The sequence below is a fragment of the Convolutriloba macropyga genome, chromosome 4 (genome assembly GCF_964194025.1).
Source record: "Convolutriloba macropyga chromosome 4, txConMacr16.3, whole genome shotgun sequence".
In the NCBI taxonomy this organism is placed as follows: domain Eukaryota; kingdom Metazoa; phylum Xenacoelomorpha; order Acoela; family Convolutidae; genus Convolutriloba; species Convolutriloba macropyga.
This window is the reverse complement of record NC_134471.1, coordinates 30,854,373-30,875,165: the sequence shown is the minus strand read 5'-3', so window position 1 is coordinate 30,875,165 and position 20,793 is coordinate 30,854,373. Positions and strand designations below refer to the sequence as shown.

At 36.0% G+C, this 20,793-nt stretch overlaps 1 protein-coding gene across 1 annotated transcript; it reads right to left on the bottom strand.

Moving 5' to 3' along the window:
- Positions 1–1,731: 1,731 nt before the first annotated feature.
- On the bottom strand, positions 1,732–12,805 carry LOC142337612 (uncharacterized). The gene is made up of 6 exons (XM_075386963.1): positions 12,507–12,805; positions 10,228–10,458; positions 4,741–4,918; positions 4,170–4,228; positions 3,335–3,944; positions 1,732–2,295 (listed from the first exon to the last, which is right to left on the bottom strand). The coding sequence occupies exons 1-6, from the start codon at positions 12,746–12,748 to the stop codon at positions 2,077–2,079; spliced, it is 1,539 nt and encodes a 512-aa protein (XP_075243078.1). The 5' UTR covers positions 12,749–12,805; the 3' UTR covers positions 1,732–2,076.
- Between the last annotated feature and the right edge of the window lie 7,988 nt (positions 12,806–20,793).

The window sequence follows — 20,793 nt, the reverse complement described above, 5'->3', positions numbered from 1 at the left end:
GCAATTTTAAGCCTGAAATTATTGTTTTCTGGCTTTGATACTACAAGATTTTAGATTTTTGTTTGTTTTGATATTTGCCAGTTTTTCACGTTTTCTAATTTTGTCACATTATTGACAGTTCTCATGTCACCTTATTAGCATTCAAATTAAAGCACAATTGAACATATTAAAATCCTGAAAGATATAAATCATCGTTTTAATGGCCTCGACGCCTCTTTCTTGAAGAAATCAATTGAATTTTTTAATTTTCTCTTAACTGTCATTTATACTTTGTTGTTTCGGTCGTATGAAATTTCCTGTATAGTGATAGCTTTCATTGGCTTTTCATGGAAGAATAGAAAAACCGATATTCTGATATTAGCAGATAGCTGATGGCTTTTTTAGACTTTCAAACCCATCGTTTTCCAAAATTAAAAAAAAAACTTTTTTAACTTCGCAATTTTGTTCTTTTTATGTTTCTTTTTGTTACCTAATCTCGTTAGTTGATTACAGGTCAAATATGACATTATGGGTGTCAAGGGAATAAAAGGGATTGGTGTCCCAAAATCTTTTTTTTAAAGATTTTGTTATGACCTTAATGGCTTCGACACCGCTTTTTCACAAAAAAAAAGTAAATTAATTTGATTTTTGTCATATTTGACGTTCTTTTTGTAGATGCAAGAAATATTCTGGATAATTACAGGTCTCGAGGGCTTCCTTTTCATGAATAAACGACGATATTTAAATAGCTCTTTTTGTAATTAATGCCTTTCATGACATTGAATGTAATTTTGTTTCGAAAAATTAAAGTATTACATACTTTAGCACTTCGCTTTTTTGTCTACTTGTTACCTAGTCTTACTAATGAATGGCCACGTACTACATCATAGCTGTTTGAAGAAGGCGCAATCAAATATATTTTGAGTGCCAAAATTTGGCTTGACGGTTTTGACAGCGTTTTCTGGCAAGTTTCAATTGAAATTTTGTTTGTTCTTTGTTGTTCTTTTTAGCCGCTCTAAAAAATGAATAAGGTCAGGTCCTAATGCCCTTCTATAGAAGCAGTGGTAATCGCAAATTTGTGGTAATATTAATTTATTCCTAATGGTATTTATTACTTTGAAGTTAATTGTTTCAAAAAAATAAGTTAATTTTTTTACTTTACTGTTTTTGTTCTTTTTTGTATAATTGTTACCAAACCTTTTTATGGACTGGTCGCATATGTTTTCTGGTGATCTATAAGTTATTTTTGTTTAGTTTCAGGTTTATCTGACGGTATGTTGACTTTGTTATTAAATTTAGTTTTTAAGAGGGACATAAATTTTTTGATGTAATTAATGTTTGTTGTTGTTGTTGATTTTGCTGTTCGTTTTGACTCGCTTTCTTAATATTGACATATTACAGCAATCTAATGCATCAATTTTTACTCCACTGAGTTATTTGTTTTGGAGGTTATCTTATCGTTCATACAGAATTTTTTGAAAAAGACTTGGGCTTTTTTGGGATTCGCAAAAAATAATTTTTGGGTTTTTCTATCTGTTCCTCATTTGGTAGACAATTATGCCAAAATTGTGGATGGGCGGGGTCGGAACCTTATGTGCCATTGCACATTACCGAGCCGCCTTGTTATTTTAAATGCTTCTATCATAGGTTTAAGACAGGCCCAATGACTAGCAGCCTTCCGAGGAGTCGTGGTTCTCGAACGAGCTGGTTGCATTGCCGGTTTGCTACTGTTTGTTGCTACTTGAAATATCATGAAAGATAAAAATCTATTTCAACTTTGAAAATTGTTTAAGCTTATAACAAAGTATCAACTTGAATGCCCTTTGATATTATACATGTAACGAAAACATAATTATAACAAAGTTAACATATGTACATAATTTGCAGTTCTGTTATTTTTGCAACTTTTTGGTCCTGGAGTTCTAAATTCGTTACAAATCGAACATTGAACATCTCGAGGCAATCATCACTTCTGTTTCTCAAGCCAGGGTCTGTTAATTTCACATACAAGCCAACTTGATTTATTTCTTTTATTTCTTATCTCTATATTGTCTCCATTACACTACATATGCGGAAACTATTCGCTTGTAAAAAAAGTCAAATCATTTTCAACCTCAGAAATCCGATTTTGAACGTTTGTTTCAGCCTTTGAATGCAAGCATCACTCTTTCCCATGAAGTTGGCAACATTAGTATCTTCTGATGCAGTTTCAACTCGACTGTGTTGCGGCAGACAGGCGGTGTTAGAGGTCAAAAGAGTAAACAGTTTGAAAATTAGGTCACTCGGTAGAAGTAACTTGGACACACCAATCATTTCCTGAAACAAAAAACATAACCGAGTAACGTCGGGCGATTTGCTCTCAAACAACCGACGAGCTGTTGGCTTTGTCAGTAGCTAGCCACGGTTTAGTGAGGCTAGCTGTAGTTTAATGGAAGGGGCTTAATGGAAGGAGACTAGTGATCTGAAAGGCTCTAAGAGAACTTAATGCCCTCTGGGTACTACCTGTTTATCCCGTTTCTGAGGACGAAAAGTCAAATAAATCAGACAAAAAATCGGTCAAGCAAAAAATCGCCTTAAAGTAGACCAGCAGGACTAATATAATTGATACAAACTTCGTTTGAGAGCAATTAAACATTACAAGTCTAGAACATAAACCGACTAACGCCGGGTGAATTGCACTGGAACGGCAGGCGGGGGGGGGCTTAATTTAGGTCGTGTGGCTTAGAAAAATGATTATAGGTGCAAAAAAATTCGACCTAAGGGGTTCTCACATGCGACCTCCCGGACTGTGCAGTTTGCCATCTTAACCATTAAGCTATTACGGCTTTGCTTCTCAATCCCTCGCAATCGCTTTTATTTTAGCAATAAACTTTATTTCGCCATGAGAGCAAATGAGATCACACAAATTTATTCCTGCTTGTTGTTGTTTGTTAAAAGTCACTTGAAAGCGAAGAACGTTCTAGAACAGAAGTGCAAAAACGGCCAAACAAAAAGTTTGCATAAGAAACACACACAATTTCGGAACCGCTTTTTCTCCTGGGATGGATAGAACCATCTTAAAATGGTGGCTTCAAGAGTCCAATAGATTGTTATTCTAAAGGAGTATTTCACATCTCGTTACATATACTACGTTGAAGAAAAGGTTACTTTTCAAATTGAATGTAATCCTTTCAAATTGAACGTGCTTTTGATTATGCATCATTTCCAGATTGCAGACAGCCAATATTATAAAACCTGAAACTAACCGCCAAAAAGGTGAACACTTGACTTTTGTCACAATAGTTATATAAACCAAATCTCCGCAAAATGTGCTTTAATTGAACAATTAAGTACAAATGTGACACAATATGCTCACTTTTTGCCACTGATTTGACACTCGTTCGAAGCTGTTCAAGTCACTCCCAGGTGCGACTCCGACTGCTGAACGTTCCAAATAAGTCAACCTCACAACCGCAAAATCATTCATAACCCCATTTCTCCGTTGGTTCCAACTATTTTCATTCGCAGTAGAAAAACTCGGCAATGAAATCGATTCTTTCGACAAAACTACTTTCGAGCTAACATTCAAAAGACGAATTAAAGCTACCACTTCATTCGGTTTTTCGTTGTTTGGGTCGTCACTTACTACCACAAATCTGTAAAAGCTTTCTTCTGCTTGGTGCTTAAAAAATTGTGCCATTAAAATTTCAAAGGTATCGCTGTCGGTAAGTAACCTTCCCATGAAGGGTGTGGAAAATAACTGGGAACGTTTTCCCATCAAATCCGAGTAATAATCTACAACTGATTTTTCTGTGACCTGCTCTCGACATGCTAATTTGTGTTTGTAAAGTTTAACATATTCTTTGTGTTCGAGTGACTTGGTAGTCGGGTTGCCTGATTCCAAATCGGAGTGGTCTATATCCCAGAATAAGAAGCCCACTTGGTTCTGACATCTATTGCACAGCAGTTCACTAATTTGCACATTTCTAGATAAAAAGGGACATTGTTAATAAGAGCAATAACGGTTTTTGATTTTATCATAGCTGTGAAATAGTGGCTGTGCTTCAAAAAAGCAGTCACAATACCACTAAAAAGTTTGGCTTGAACAGTTCCGCATTAGTTTGTTCATAGAGGCTAGGTGGTTTGATCACACTGGGGGGGGGGGGGGGTCCAGTTCTTTTAGTGAAAGCTACATTTTTGGTACAACTTGCCTGTGAGGTTCCACATACTTTTGCACACGCGGCTCTATTTGTACTCCATCGATATCAACCTGAAAATTTAAAATACAATTAATTTATTTTTAGTTTGAAAAAACTATTGGATTTGTTTCGTTTGAACCTTTACTCGTGAAGTATTTGTTTCCTGTAACCTAATTATTTACAGGTTACAAAAATAAGTACAAAGTGGGCCTCCCCGTTTTTTTTCAAAACCACTTGTAAACGAGCTAATGCCACAGCGTTGATTCTATCAACATAGATCATAAATTGGCATCTTAACACCTTCGCAGAGCCCCCGTTGAACGCTATGATTCGGTTTCTTAGCTTGCTACACCCGTAAGCTAGTATTTGTACCTCTAAGACTGTATTATTTATACTCCTAAAGTGGAGTATTTATTAGCTATAATGCCAGGTGAAACTACATATTAACTTAAAACTTTAAACGCAAGCTTTGAAAACAAAATTTTCACAATCAGTTTGTTGCGCAGCATTCAAAAGAAAATTTCGTGATGCTAGAGACGCAAAAATTTTAATGTCACAAGAAAAAACTTTTTTACACAATTACCTGATCTAAAGCGAGCAGATAAGCAAAGTCATTTGTGAGACAGTCTCCTGATCTGGGCGCAATCCTCACTTTGGGAACAGCTGACGATATTGATGAAGCTCCGTCCTTTCCATGTGAAGAGTGGCAATGATTGGTCTGACTTCCATGGCACCAAGCAGATGTTTCGAATAACTCATACCTGATTATAAATATTTGTTTCCGAATAAAATTTTGATTAAAATATTTTCATTTGACTAACGATTTATAATATTCCCTGTGTACAATATTTCTGAATGCAACATTGGCTTTTCTGTTTGACTTTTGTTAGCAGCTCATCCTAAGAAAGCAACGCTGCTTTTTAATTCGAGCCGAAATAAAAATCCAGAAACGTCGGAGAACTTCTCTCAAACCAATGACGTGGGTGTAGCTTAGATTAGCTAGCTTACTGGGACTGGAGACGCTAGCTTTTCCGCTAAAGAAAAATGAGCAGAAAGGGAAGCGTGCGGGGTGAGGGAGGGAGTACCCCACAGGACTTCAGATTTGAGTACCGAAGACATTCAAATAGAGAATCCAACATTGATAATCGTCTCTGGACCTAACTAAACCCCTTGGCCCGGACGGCATACCACCAGCCTTCCTACAGCTAACATCTCGGCACATCAGTTCTCCCTTGAAGACGTCCAGAAAAATGAAACGCCTGCGAAAGATTCCCAAGAGCTGGAAAATTGCAGCTGTAACCCCAATTCACAAAAAGGGTGTTCGCAAGATTGTTGAAAACTACAGACCAGCATCACTTCTAAACATAGTTAACATAGTTTCTGAGAAAATTATGTTCTTGTGTCTCTGACATTTCCTTGCAAACAGCAGCAAGTTTTGCAAAAGGGAAAATCAGTTTGGATCAACATGGTGAAATTCTTACTGCAGATCTATGATGCAACTCAGAGTGTTCGCAAATGTGCGATTGTAGCTGTTTACACAGATTTTTCAAAGCATCCGATAGAGTTCCTCACTTAGATCTTTTGAAGAAGGTTGCCAATATTGGTGTCGGTGGTTGTCTGCTGGAAGTTCTCCTTGACTATCTCACAGGCAAAAAACTACGTTGGAGTGGACAACGTGTGTTCAGAAGAAGCTTCAGATGTGACGAATGGAAAGCCACAGTGATCGCTTTTCGGTCCCCCTCTATCCTGCATTTTCGTCAATGATCTTCCCAAAGCGCTTGTTTTCACAGAACCCTGAGATGGAACAAAATGAACCTATCCACAGACATATGTTCCCAGGTTGAATTTCGAAGAGCTCAATCCCAGCTGAAACTTCTGGGTAATAGACTTCAAGGTAAGACTGCAACCAAGGACTTAGGAGTTTCCGTCAACAAAGACTTTTCATGTAAACCTCATGTGGATTTCGGAATTCGCAATGCCAATCGAGTTCTGTACATATACGCCGAAATATGCACTCTCGTGTGAGAACGTTTGGTTTGTACAAATAGATTTTACTTCGCTCTTTTTTATGTCCTCAGCTAAGTCGCCGTCGAATAAAGACCTCAGTGAAATCGAGCGTTTCTAAAGAAAAGTTGTGAACTGGATCACTGGGAAAAGAGATACAACCTGCGTCAATCAGTCTAGAGTGTATTTTCTTCCGCTGTCAATATTTATCCACTTCTTGTGAGACTTGCCGATGACGAGAACGATTATCTGATATTACTTGAGATTTTAGATGATGACTGTCGACCATATGAATGTTTCAAATTGCCGAAGAAACGCACTGAGGGGGCGAAATGAATTTGCAATTAGAACATGCAGAATAGTAAATCGACTCGTGAAGCACATTGATGTTTGTCAATCTGCAGGACTGAAAAAAAAGGAATTCTGGAGATCATATGGAAATTTGTAAATGAAGCTTTTTCTGAACGTGGCAAATCGCTTGCGACAGAAACACATGCAAAAACAACAAGACATTGTTTTGATGAGACCGATAGGAACCAAGTCCTCTTGGCTACGAGCTGAAAATCGACAAAAACAACATCAACAACAACGACAAACAACAATTGCAATAAATTTGGTTTGAGAGCAATTATAAATTTTGAGCTCTGGCAAAACCAAAAATTTTGAGCTCTAGTTTAATTTTCTTAATTTTCAATTTCGCGAATAAACTTACATATTTCAAGCAAAAAACATTAACATTCCTGCTTCTACGTGTGTGCTCGCATGCTTTTATACGGCTGCATGTTTCTCTGCGAGTGACCGGCTCTATGTGTGCACGCGCATGTTTTAGTCGTTCTTCTGTGTAAACGAAGTATCTGCTTGTGTTAGTGTCTAATCGCACTCTGCATCCAGAATTCAAACAAATGAAGGAAATACTTTTTGTGAAAGAACAAAAACTTCGTCAGGCTGCTCATGTTTGTTTTACAGCATTTTTATGCTTCTTGTACAGCATGCGAATGAGACAAGGTTTTCATGTCCCTGGGTACAGAAGGGTTTTTCATTTGTTTCCGGAAAAAGTCTCTGAAACTCGAAAATATAGGAAATTGTGTTCGTTATAAATCCAAAAGTAAAGGATTTCGAGCATGAACGAATCTTTGTTTTTGCTTCTAAGGACGCATCATTTTCTAAAAATCAAAATTTTCGGACGACGCAGAGAAATTGTTAACATTTATACATTCGCTTGATATCTTTTTGTACCAAAACATTTTCTGATTTTTATGTGTCGTTTACAACGCTTTTGCTTACAAACAATGTTTTGATTACCAACATTAAAAAAGTATTAAAAGAAGCAGTCATACCAGTAATTGAGAAAACATTTTGCGATTATAAAAGACTGAATTAATGATGTACATCAGTACTTTGCCTCCCGTTATAAAAAGTAACAGCGTAATTACGCGTGAAAATCGAGTAAAATTAACCAAAAATTTACATATCTCCGTGCTCACTTAAACATAACCGGCAGATTGCCGGAAAATAGCCGCCGTTGATTCCAATAAGCATGATAGGGATTGAAAGAATAGAAGATATCGAAAAAAAATTTGTACAAAAACATTTTTTAAGTCCGATTTATTTTGATGGCATTTCTAGTTGAACTTACTTCTGTTTCTTAGAGAGAGGCTACATGGGCTACTATCAATACCAATAAGCATAAGAGATTGGAACTAAGACTTGTAGGAACGACGTTCACATAGCGGGCATCTAAAATTGGGCTTTATGGGTTTATCCCGTTTCCATTTCTGACTTCAGTTTTTTATTCTGACTCTGTTCATTTTGAATTGCTTTGCTGAGCAACTGAAGTTCAAATGCACTTTTAGCAGAATGAGAGAAGAGAGAAAATAGCCTTGAAAAGTCAAAAAGATTTCACGCAAAATGCTGAAAAGGCGGCAAAATGGTAAAGCGAAAAAAGTTCGACGAAGTAGAAAAAACATAACAGGACAAGTCCTGACGTACAATTCAAAGAATTTTCATTGACTAAACAGAAAACTAGACCTAGAACTGACTATGAATGGATTGGGAAAACCATTTACAAAAAAATCCGATACAAAAAAAAACGAAAAAACAGTAAAAAAAATTAAAGTGAAATTGCCGCATGTGAACAAAAAATTACTAGCGAGAAAACGAATTTTTGTTCAAACAACGTTTTCTCACTCTGCTTTAAATTTAGAGCGGAAAACTTTCACGCCGCAAAACGACTCGCTTTTTCGCTCCCCTTCCTGTTTCGGCGTGATCAAAATCACTACTCCAATTTGACTTCGAAAATCATGAAAATAGGTGAACAATCTTAAAAAAAACATAGCCGGAAGAATTCCGGAAACGACTCGAAGTGGAAATCCACTTAAATGCCATCCAACTACTCATCGGACAAAACGTGCCTCCAATCATTGACGATTATCTTGAACTAAAACAAAAAGCAATAAAACAAAAAAGTTAAAAAAATCAAATCTATTAAAATATGGTAAAAAATCTGACCAAATTCTGTCAAAAATTGATACCCCAAAAAACTATCTCTGCTACAATTAATTCATCAGTACAGCTATAAACTACTAAAACCACTTATGAGTTTTTGCTAAATACTTGAAGCCAAATCATGAAAAAATAAGCGCTTACAAACAACTTTGACTAAAAAAAACTGGAAAAAAATTATATTTTTTAATATTACAAAAGCAAATAAATCTCAACCAAAATTCTTTTAAGCCAATAGGGTGCCCAGATGCTCGCAAAACAATAGGCAAGTCATAATAGGTTAAGAAACTTGTCCAAATAACCGAAAAAAAAACCGAAAAACGGCAAAAAATTAAGAAAATTAGTTCCAATTTTCGACATTTTTCGTCAAATTTCTCAACAGAAAAATGCTTGATATCCACAAAACTGCAACCACGTGTTAACTAAAAATTGCTCAAGTACTAGTGGTATCTTCAATACCCATTTGAGGCCGTAAAACAAAACTATTAAAAAAAATCGTAAAAATTAGCCCAAAAATCAGCAAAATACATGAAAACATCCAAATTAGCATAAAATTCATATAAATTTTCAGAAACCTTCAAACCACTACCAAACCCAGCCTAAAATTAACAGCAAATCATAACCAAACCACTTAACCAAAAAAATGAGAAAAAACTGCTTTAAAAAGCCGCACGTGAACAAAAAATTTCGCTCGCTTACAGAATTTTTTTCACTCCTCAATTTCTCGCTCTCTAGAAAACAGCGATATGAACAAAAACCACTCTCTTTTTGCTCCACTCCTCATTTTGTTCAGCAACAAAATCGCCCCAAATTTTTTCACGCGTTTCATTTCCCGCTTCAAAAATCACTCCAATAAAATTGATTAAAAAAAGGACTTCTCCAATACTCCTCTTCGAGTCGTAAAAAGACAGCGCCCCAATACAATTCAAATTCTTTGGATTGTAAAAAAAATAGGAGCGCTATAATAGCCGGCTGAGAAGATGAGGGCGGCTATTAATAAAATTACGACTCTCAACTTGCATCAGATAGTTGGTTTTGATAACAGTTATTGCACTTCCAGATTCAGTTTCCAAACAATATTGTTTTAAATCGGTTTTAATAGCCTATCGTTCCATTTTAATTCGTCGATATAAATCAGTTTTCCTCATTTTGAAGAACATCCGCTAATTAAGCTTCCCGTCGTCTCGTACAATAAAAGCTTCAACATTTTCGCCATCACGATTTTTCAGCTGCAAATTTTTAGCCCCCCCCCCTCATTTTGAACGTGCCAACAAATAATACAAAATAGAAAGATTAGCAAAGCATAGAGTTACAATTTCACTCTATTGCACCACACGGCTCTTAAATTAATCATAATTAAATCATATTGGACATTCACTATTGAATTTCAATGAAGTGCGGTAGAAATAGTTGAACAGAACTGTCGTTTTAAACGATCTATTAAAACAATTAACTAATCCCCGTTTGATTAAAACACACCAATCGGTAATAAAACTTCACGCGGCTATTGCTTTGCATTTCAGGAAGTTCAGGAAGCTCATTTATTTCTCTTCTCCTATCTTACCAATTTTCAGATGGCAGCTCTAGCACCCGTTTGAAGGACTTTTTCGCAGTCAACGGTTTACTACATTCTCCACAACAAAACACCGGGCTATTGTTTGAGATCCAATCCCTCTCCGCTTTTGCTAACTGGCTCCAACTTGGGCTTGAGAGTGACTCGTTGTTAGGGTTAAAGTAGGAAAACACACTTTTGGTGGTCTGCAATCGGAGGAAGAGTCCATCATCATTAAAAGTACTAAAACAAATCCCTCTTTCCTGACCGAGAATGACCGCCGTTGATTATTAACTAATATTTTATAGTCAAAGTAAAATTGCAAATCAAATGAATAAAATGACCCGAAACAACTCGAAGTTAATTACCCCACATTAAAAACCTTCAGTTGAAAAATCGTTGGCAACAGATTAACAATTCCTACATTCAAGCAACATCTTTACTGATTGAAGCTTTAACCGAACTTTGATTGAAGCTTTAATCGAACTTTGATTGAAGCGTTAACCGAACTTTGATTGAAGTTTTAACCAACTTTTTGAAAAAATAGTGTGATTTCTTTAACATAGCCGGCAGATTGCCGGAATAGCAGCGAAAGAATAGACTTGCGTGCCATATAATAGAGATAGAAATAGATACAGATATAAGATACAGATAAGATATAGATAAAGGTATAAGATACAGATAAAGGTATCGACGCCGCTCAAAAAGCTATGTACAAAACATTCAGCGATAAATTAATAAAGCTTGTTAAAACTCATTGCGCAGAAGCCCTTTCAGTAGGGACCTTTATTGCACATATGTAGGAATTTAAGTGCAGAAGTCACTTTGAGTGAGGTAAGTCACGTATGACCAAAATCTAATCACGCAAAAAATTTTGCTAGAGAGAGAGAGAGAGAGAAATGACGTCACGCGCGCAAAAAGCCGTTAGTGAGAGAAGTAATTCAGAAAATTTGACTTTTTCAGCTTTGCTGTGTGAGCAAATGTGAAACGAAAAAGAGCGTTAGACGACAAAACAAAAGAACATAGCGGGACAAGTCCTAACGTACGATTCCAAGAATTTTCATTGAATAAACAAAAAACTGGACCTAGAACAGACTCAGAGTGAATTGGGAAAACCATTAAAAACCAGATAATTTCAAAAAACAACAAAATCAATATCAAAATGCCGCATGTGAGAAAAAACCATGAGCCAGAAATGAAAAGTTGGTTCATACAAAAAAAACTAGGCCTAGGATGAACGGATTGGGAAAACCATTAAGAAGAAAATCCGGTCCAGAAATTGAAAGAACAGTAAAAATCAAAGTGAATTTGCCGCATGTGAAAAAAAAAATTATTAGCAGGCGATTAGAGCCGAGGGCGCTTGTGCCCGAGGATGAGCTCGAATTGCCGAAGGCTTCTCAGAAGTATACTCGAACACATTTAGACCCCAGTTCTGCTGATCAGTTGTGCCATTCTGCGTATTTCCAAAGAACGCTTTTTCATCAATTCAGCGAATCGATCCAATAATCGAAAATCACTCAATTCAAATAATATTTGCCCGAATTCCCCGATATTATTGTAGGAGCAAAGTCATCGCAGAGGTCATCAGCAGGCTCTTTTATGTCACTATCAATGTCAATTTTTATGGTTTTAAAAAATGAGCTAACTATGAAATTATTTTTTTATATTGAGTCAATTATAGACCTTAACAAAAATCCGTTTTGCCTAAACGGTTATTTTGTTTTAAGTGTTTCCTATTTCTTAACTATCCCCTTTGATTATTTGAAAAGTAAATTCTTTTTCTCTGGAGAAAAAATTGGGCTTCCAGTAAAATAAGGCTTCAAACAATTTCAAAGTCTACCGAGGCTTTCTAATTTCCAATAAAGGCTTAAGACTTCCAAGCATTTTTTCCAAGACGTTTGGTCAGTTGATTGCTCATTTTGTACCTTTCGTCAACTTGATTTCTGCGGAGTGAAAAGTAACCCCAAAACTGACTAAGTTCGAAATCTAGTGTGATATCAAACGTGAAATCTTGAAAAAAAGGGTGTATGACAAAGCATGAAATAATGACTTCCTGCTTCATCATCTTTCAAAATTAGTGATCAAGCCAAACTTTATTGATTTTTATTAACAGCGAAATTGAGGTCTAATGTTTCTAAGTTAGTTATAACATAAATCCTAGTCCACCTTGGACCCCGTGTTAGGGCACCAAGTTTGCTTAAGATTTATGTTCTAGCATATAATTAGTACCTATCCAATAGCCGAATACAACAGCTAATGCACTAGATGTTTTACAGCAAGTCCCGACTAACCTTATTGTACACGTTTCTGGGCGCAATAGAATTTCTCTCGGCATTTTGAAATCCTCATCAAAATCAATTTCGCTTTGCTCTCCAGAAAGTTTGCCGTCGAATAATCTTTTGAATTTCAGATTTCGTTTAGAGATTTCAATAAAAATTGGACAGTGACGCAAGTAATCAGGAAGAGGAATGGTAACATTTATGTTTTGAATACTTTCTTGTAGGTCACCGAAGATAAGATTACTTCCAGTCATCTCTAAAAGCAGGATTATTAAGAAATTGGGGTCTTTCCCATTATAGGCCCCATTATAGGCATTAACGTAACTATACCATAATGGGCGGTATAACTACATGGAGGTCATGATGGGAAAGACCAGGAAATTGTTACAACCCGACAAAGGAGCAACCCAAATTGACAGAATCTCTATCGCACTATTTAAAAGCTGATTGGCTGAAAAATAAAAGGGAAATAGCGGAACAGTTAAAATCAATTAAATTTTTGAAAAAGCCCCTACACTCTGAAAGGTGGTCCAGTCAACTCGTGGATCTTATCTATTTGTGCCCCCCCCCCCCCCCCCCCCCCCCCCGTTATGCACCCCACCCAAATAATATGCACCCACTAAGTTTGCGAGGGGGGGAGGGGGGCAAACACAAAAATCTCCATTCGTGAGGTTTTTGGATTCCTTCCATACTGCTCTTACAATGATCAACCTAGTCGGTGCTAGCTCACAAATTTGAAATTTGCAAGCTCAAAAATATCGGTCAGTTCAATAATATCGGTGCGATTTTCTAGCTTTTGTTGAAATCTAAATTGCAGATTTCTTGCTAGCTTTTTTGAAGAACAGATGTGTACCACGCAGAAGCGAATACCACATATTGACGGAGAACTGCCACATCCTTCGGCACGTTCCTCTTCAAAATTAAACCTCTCGTAGCCTTGGCGATACTTTAATGATGTGGAGATCCAAAGTTAGAGGAGAGTTGTTGGCAACAAAAGCCAAGTTTATAATTGAATCAACTTTGCTCAGAGGTTAATCAGAGATTTAGGCTGCTGTCGCCAAACGACAAGACTTTGCACATAGCAGGAGGGAAATCCAGCACGCTTCGGCGAGACCACATTGCGTCAGTGAATCAGTCAATTACTACAGAAATAATGAAACAGAGGCCCTGGAATGCGGCCTTGTGGAATACCAGACGAAACGTTAACATCGCGAAAACAAGCCAGCTCAATAATCAAAATATTTTCTGCAATTTGAATGGGACTCAAACAACTCAATGAAATTCATGTCAAAACGAATCTCTGATGGTTTATGAACGCGTTATTTGTGAGGAACTGCCTTAAAATCCTTCTGAATATCGAGATAGACAAACAGTCGTCAGAGTTGTCTTTTTAAATTATATAGACTAAAAATATGCATTAAATTGTATGGATCTATTCTTATTGTGCAGAAAAGATACATCAGACGACACGCATAAATTGAAATTGTTCAAAAGGTATCTAGAAGACATAGTGTGCACTGTAAAAGGAAATCCTAAGAGTACCTTGAGCATGCGAAAACCCTTCACAAAACTTAAAACAATCACGTGCACATTTAAAAATGCCGAAAGTCTGCAGTTCCAGAAGTCAAAATGCCAGAAGTTGTCAAAGAAGTCAGTCGCATTCGCTTTTTGTAAAACAGACAAACAAACCACAGCTTTATTGAAACAATGCCAGAGGTACATAAAGAGAGCAAAGATTTTGAAAAAATGAAGAAAGAAGACTTGATAAGTGAATGTTTAATTTTGAATAAATTATTATTACAACTAAAAGATGAAAACTTTCCTCCGAAAACAAATAACAAAATGGTTGATAATCTTATTGACAAAGTAAACGAAAAAACATCGAACCAAATCCATGACAACAACAAAGCTCACAGCATCAACACTAAAGCAAGATTTTTTTTCCAAAGTATATACCAAGATCGACATAGACACTTATTCTCTCTGAAAGTACATACAAAAAAGTTCAATCAAAAGATCTGAGCCCAAGTACAGCTATACCTCCTATCCTTCAGCAAAAGCTCAAGACTTATCCAATATTGAAAAACAATACGACAGTTATCACAAGATTGAAAATCTTATTATACATGTTGGACATAACAATATTGATTCGAGAAATAGCGGTTTTGAAACAGCTAGTATTTTAATAGATTTGCGTCGGAAAATATAAAGAAACTGCCACCACTCAAAGTTACAATTCCATTTTAAAGATGATTTTTTTGTTCGCAGCAAAAATATTGCAAACATAGACAAAAATAACGAAGCGTTAGAAAAAGTGGCAACGGAGTTGAGTGGCGTTTTTGACATTGACGTTGTTTTTTTTGAATAATTTACTGGAAACGAAAGATATCAGCAATGATGGAGTACATCCATCAGTCAGTTATGGTATACCTGAACTTGTCAGAAATGTTGGGAAATTCTACGTTTATCTTGGGCTTATGGTATCAGAAACCGACATAAAACTGAGAATTATCAACCGAATCTTTGGAAAAAATTTTGAACACTATGACAACAACAGTTTTTTTTGGTTTACATCCAAAACAAGCAATCTTACCTGCAGTTCATTTTAAATTTGGCTGATGGTTTGTTGAAAGATAGACCAATGCGACTTTTCTTGATTTTTTTAATTTTCATTATATTTATGGGAAGAGAAAATCATACAGAAATTCATAGTCGATTATTTGAAAAGTATTATTCCAACAAACCTAATGTTTGTTATTTTTTTAAAACAGTTGATTCATACAACTTTGTTTTCTTCCTAAAACTGTTTGTTTTTTGTTCACTTGTTTGTCTCATGCCGTCAGGTGACACCGAGTTGAACCCAGTGCCTCAACTATAAAGTTTGATTGAGGATTCAAGTTACTTAAAAAATAGAGGATGAAGCCATTTGCCATTACTTTTCCTTTTTAATTGTCAAAGCCAGAAAAACAAGTTTTCAAACTTTCTGCACACAGCACCCATTAATAAGTTTGTCGCTGTAATTGAAACCTGGTTAGACACCGATTATAATATTGAAAATAAATTTTTAACAGCATCACATACTTTCTTTGGGTAATGTAGATCAGACAAAACAGTGGTTTCAAAGGGCGGAGGAATAGGTATGTTTGTTCCAGAAAAAATTTCAGCCAGTATTAACTCAAGCATTGAAACATTTGATGAGAGTTTTTTTGAAATCATTTGGGTTGAAATAACTGACTCTGTGACTGAAAATTACTAGTTGGCGTTTCTTATTGCCCAAACAAACGTCTTGGGGAGTATTTTCTTGATCAGTTAATCATGTAGCGTTACAGATAGCGTTATTTTGATAGGAGATTACAACTTGAATTATCTTAACAAGACAGAAAATGTAAACTACACATTTGTGCGTCAAATTCAAGATTACAAAGTGTTGACTTAAGGGATGCAACCAGATGTACTGATAAAACATTTACACTTATTGATTTTTGTTTTATTTTAAGAGATCAGATAATTGCCTACAATGTCCCAAAAACTCCTTTTAACTCCGACCTTTTTGTTATCTTCCAATCAAACCTCTCATTGAAATCTGAGAGTGACAACATAATAACGATTAGAAATTTTTGACTTTTCTCACGTTCTAAATTTAACAGAGCTCTTGCCTTTGCCGAATGGTAGAAAATGTACCAATGTCAGAATGGCAACGATATGTTTGATTAATTCACCGATATATTTGAGAAAATTGTTGAAAAACACGCAATAATTCAGACTGTTAAAAAAAGGGGAGAAAATTTTAAGATTTCTAATCCCTGGTTAACACAAGAAATGAAGCTTTTGATGGCCTTAAAACAATTTCGGTTCAATAAATGGAAAAAAAAGTCCTGACAGCGAGACGAACAAAGAATTTAAGCGTTTAAGAAACTTAGTTAATAGGAGATTAAGGGAAACGCACAACGATTTTTGCATGAATTTCTTCCAGAAACTACCATCAAGTAATGAACAATGGAAATTCATTAAACAGAAGATCAGCCCGAGTGAAAAATGTGTCAAGGTTAATGAAATCAGATTAGAGACTGGTGACATTTCAAGGGAACCAAAAAATATCGTCAATTGTCTAAATAGATCATTTGCTTATCTAGGTGTTTTCAAAGGTCCGGCTTATGCTTGTAAATACCCTGATAAAATTAATATATCTGATTTAACATTTAGAACTGTGACTAGAAAAGAACTTTATTCAGTCATTGACTCGCTGGACGATAACAAAGCAGCGGGACCTGTTGAGTTATCAATTCGTCTCATAAAGTCTTGCAAATTAGCTATAGGCGTACATCTACAGTTCGCCTTTAATGAGTGCATTAAGAAGTAAATTTTGCCAACAAAAAATAAAATAGCCTGTGATTAAATAGCACAAAAGGTGATAAATTAGATAGCACAAACTCTCGACCAATTTTTGTAACTCCGAGTTTTGCAGAAATCGTTGAGCGCCTCCTTCTGACTCAGATGTTGGATTTCATTGATAGGCATAAAATTTTTAATAAAGAGCAATTTGGATTTCAAAAAAAAGTCAGCGACAGATGCAGTTTTAGAACTGGTTGAAACAGTTTCCTCTAATTTAGATCAAAGCAAAGAAACTGTTGCTATTTTTCTAGATCTTGCAAAAGCGTTTGATTCCATTTCGCATAACATTTTCGTTTAAAAAAATTGAGATTGATGGTTTTTCCCCGGAAGCAAAAGAATTATTGTTTTCCTTTCAGGTAAAACTTAATGCCATGTTCTCTGATTGTGAAATTGTGAATCATGGTGTGCCCCAAGCAACTGTTTTAGGACACCTCATTTTTTTGTATGTGAACAATTTGTCATCTATAATAAACACAACGGAAAAAGTAACTCAATTCGCAAATGACACAAGTATTGTCTGTTGTGGGCAGAAAAGTAGCTTACATGGAAAAGTCATGGAAATTTTACAAAAAAGGGAAAATAATTAAAACCGAATTGATCTTTTTCTCGCGCGAAAATTCTGATTTTGGATCTATTTTTACAAAAACAAAGTTCTCACAATAGAAAAAAGTTGAAGATATCTTGGTTTTCAAGTTGACAGGAATCTTAGTTCTGATGAGCAGCTGAATAAAACCTAAAGAAAGATCGGTCATGCTATAAGATCAATTTACTTAATAAGACTTCAAATTCCCCTGAACGCGCGCATTCTTCTTCTAGAATCACTTGTGCTTTCATATTTACCATTTTCGGCAATCTTTTTTCAATTTTTTTCTGCAGAAAATCCAAAACGGCTTAACCGATAGATTATATGGGGTACAGAGGTTTGCTTTCTACGAAAAAGTATGACAAAGTGAGAGATCTGCTAATCCAGACAAAGACCCTAACAGCTGAGCTGATAGTAGCGAAAATGTCGCTAATCAAATTTCATTATGATATATCCAGGCCAGAAAATTCTCAAAATTTTCACGGTTATCTGAATCTTCATCAAAATACTCGAACAAAACTATTCAAAACTAGCCAGAATGCCAGAACCAGCTGTGGAATGAATTCAATCGCTCGTCAATGCGTACAAAAATGGATTAAGTTACCAGAGCAGCTTCAGTTGGCTAAAAAACGTTTTTAAGAGAAGGTTGAATGGTTTCGTGCTCTCACAACATGAAAAAATTCCTTCGAGTAGTAACGTAGGAGCTTTTAAAAGTTTTTTATTTTTAGGAAGAAAACAATTGGAAGAAAATTTTATAATGTGATTCAGTAAGAAATTTTCTGATGTTCAAAGTGTTTTTTGTTTCAAGTTTATTTAACCGTATGGTTGTAATTTTAAATTAGTTGTTGCAAAAAAACACTTAGAAGTTGAATTTCGTTTGACTTTCGTCATTTTAATACTTGCGCGTTTCGTGTTTTTAGCATGGTTAAGTGACTCTGCAGAAGTCACTTCGAAACTCTTAATATCTCGAACCGCTTCGCGTTTCTCGATAAACGCCAGAAGTTCTCAGTGACTTTAAGCAGAGTCACTCAACCATTACTTGCAATTCACTCGGACAGACGAGAACGAGGACATTGTTTTCATAGATCTAAACATAAACATGGACACAACAGTAAAATTAAGTGTCATTGAATTAACTTAAAAATAACTGTCAGCCTAATTTGTGATAAACTTGTTAAATAGTTTCAGAGAAAGTGAATGATCATTTTGATCTCGCTCCTTTAACAATTGAACCTCTCTTTTGTCCCGATCAATATCGTCGGAACCCTCTGTGGCTCTTTTGGTTTGTCTAGACACTTGGGCTAAGTCTTCCTCCATCGACTGGAAACCGGTGAGAGCGTTCCTATTTATCGTTTGTTGTGTGTTTTAAGTCTTGTTTTTCACTTACAGTCGGTTCAGTGATAGTATTTTTTTTGCAGTTGAATTTTTTTTTAGTTCTTTTTGCCTCGAGCATGCTCGTTTTTTTTCGTTACTACTCCTTTAGTCCTTAATGATGCCAAAGAGAGACAACGTTTTGTGCAATGCCGAAAACTGCTCTAAGCCATCTGTAATCCCAAACTGGATTCAGTGGAACTTTTGTAAAACTTGTTGCCATGGTATTTGCGTAAAATTAAATCTATGTAAAAGTGAGAAACCAGAATTTTAAAAGTGTGTAAATTTTTCTAATGTTCGGTTAATGGGAGATCACGCGTGTTCTACTGAGCTCATTCTTGAGATTGTGATGAAAGCCTCCAAAGCTTGGTTTTTGAAAAAAGTTTCCTAAAGATTCACATGCTCCTGTGGCTAACAGCTTAACCAAAATATGATGATTTAATCAGAGATCCGAGCGTGTGTTTTAGTTGCTTGATTTTTTTTAGTGCCTTCATGTCTATTTGGGCCAACCCAAAAATCCGGATAAAAAATAACAGTATAAGTTCTGTAATTAAACAAAAAATAGGATGCAATAATCTGACCTTGCCGACTGCTGATACAAAAGACTCCAGGGTAAAAAACGACTCAGACTTTGAAAAGCGTATTAAACTTATTTCAACTAATTTAGATGGAGGCAATGGAAAAGCGGAATACGTTTAGCTAGCTCTAATGATTACTCTGCACTTTGTAACACTGAAAAAAATTGCTTTCTAAACATCCGATGCGTAGTTCTCTCAATGTTTTTTCCCTTGAAAAATAGACCGTTTTTTGTAGCCAGCGAGTACGACGTTTACAATTGTATATCATCTTTCCCTAATGGGTCTGGAGCTAGACCCGATGGTTTGGCTCCTCAAATGTTGAAAGATCTTGTATTTAAGTGTAAGGGAAGCGCAGGGCTCAAATTTTGAAAAGTCTAACCAAACTGGTAAGTGTGATTGCAAAAAACAAAGTAAGAGAGAACATTAGACAGTTTTTCTTCGGAGCTAAATTAATCTCGTTAGTTAAAAAGATGGTAGTCTACGGCACATTGCGATAGGCAATACTTTGCGAGGAGCTTTTGCAAAGTGTGATGCATCCAATGTCTCAAATGAAGGAATACTTTGGAAAAACCCAAGAAGGATGCGGCACTCGCAAAGGAGCAGAGATCGCAGCCATCTTCTCCTGAAAAAACTTGAAAAGCCGTCTCCTAAAACACATGTTTTGCTTAAGTTGGATTTTAAAAATGCTTTCAATTCCCTGAACAGCGAGCCTATGTTAAAACATTCGCATGATATAAGCCCATTTTATGTGTATCCTTTGGCTTTTTCAGCCTACTGCAAGCCTAGTTACCTGATTTACGGCGATACAATCATCTCATCTAAAGAGGGGACGCAGCAGGGGGATCCTGAAGCGCCTCCGCTTCTTGCAGACACAATTCAAATACTTGTTAAGGATATGAGGTCGAAAATAATGACTGGTACTTAGATGATGGAACTTTAGCCGATGATCACAAAATTGTGTTTAAACATTTTCAGCGGGTTTTGAGCTCTAAAAAAATCTTGTTTTGAGTCTAAATTTTGCTAAGTTTTTGGGAAATCCTACTGTTACGCAGCATAACACAATTCTGCAACAATTTAAAAAAGTGTGTCCGTGTTTAAAAGTGAGAGCTTAAGACCAGCTTGTTATTTTAGGTGCCCCGCTTGGAGATGCAGTTAAGCTCGAACTTTGGTTTACGAAAATTAAAAAAACTTGAAAAAATATCAAACACTCTTGAGCACGGTATGCAGTGACAGGAATCCACGAAGCACCAGACAACGAACATCAGAAGAATTGGTCTAAGATTAAGTATCAACAGGTATTTACCGATTTGTTGCCGAAGTTAGGTGGGGACGGAGTGAAACGGTTAAACGCCTCTCAAGATAAATTTGCGTCACA

Bases quoted from the DNA above. Each gene is read 5' to 3' on its own strand.
- LOC142337612 (XM_075386963.1), bottom strand. From the start codon at position 12,748: ATGACTGGAAGTAATCTTATCTTCGGTGACCTACAAGAAAGTATTCAA. The intron at 10,459-12,506 runs GTTAGTCGGGAC...GATTTGTTTTAG, and splicing joins CCAGAAACGTGTACAATAAG to TACTTTTAATGATGATGGAC. The intron at 3,945-4,169 runs GCAAGTTGTACC...CTTTTTATCTAG, and splicing joins AAGTATGTGGAACCTCACAG to AAATGTGCAAATTAGTGAAC.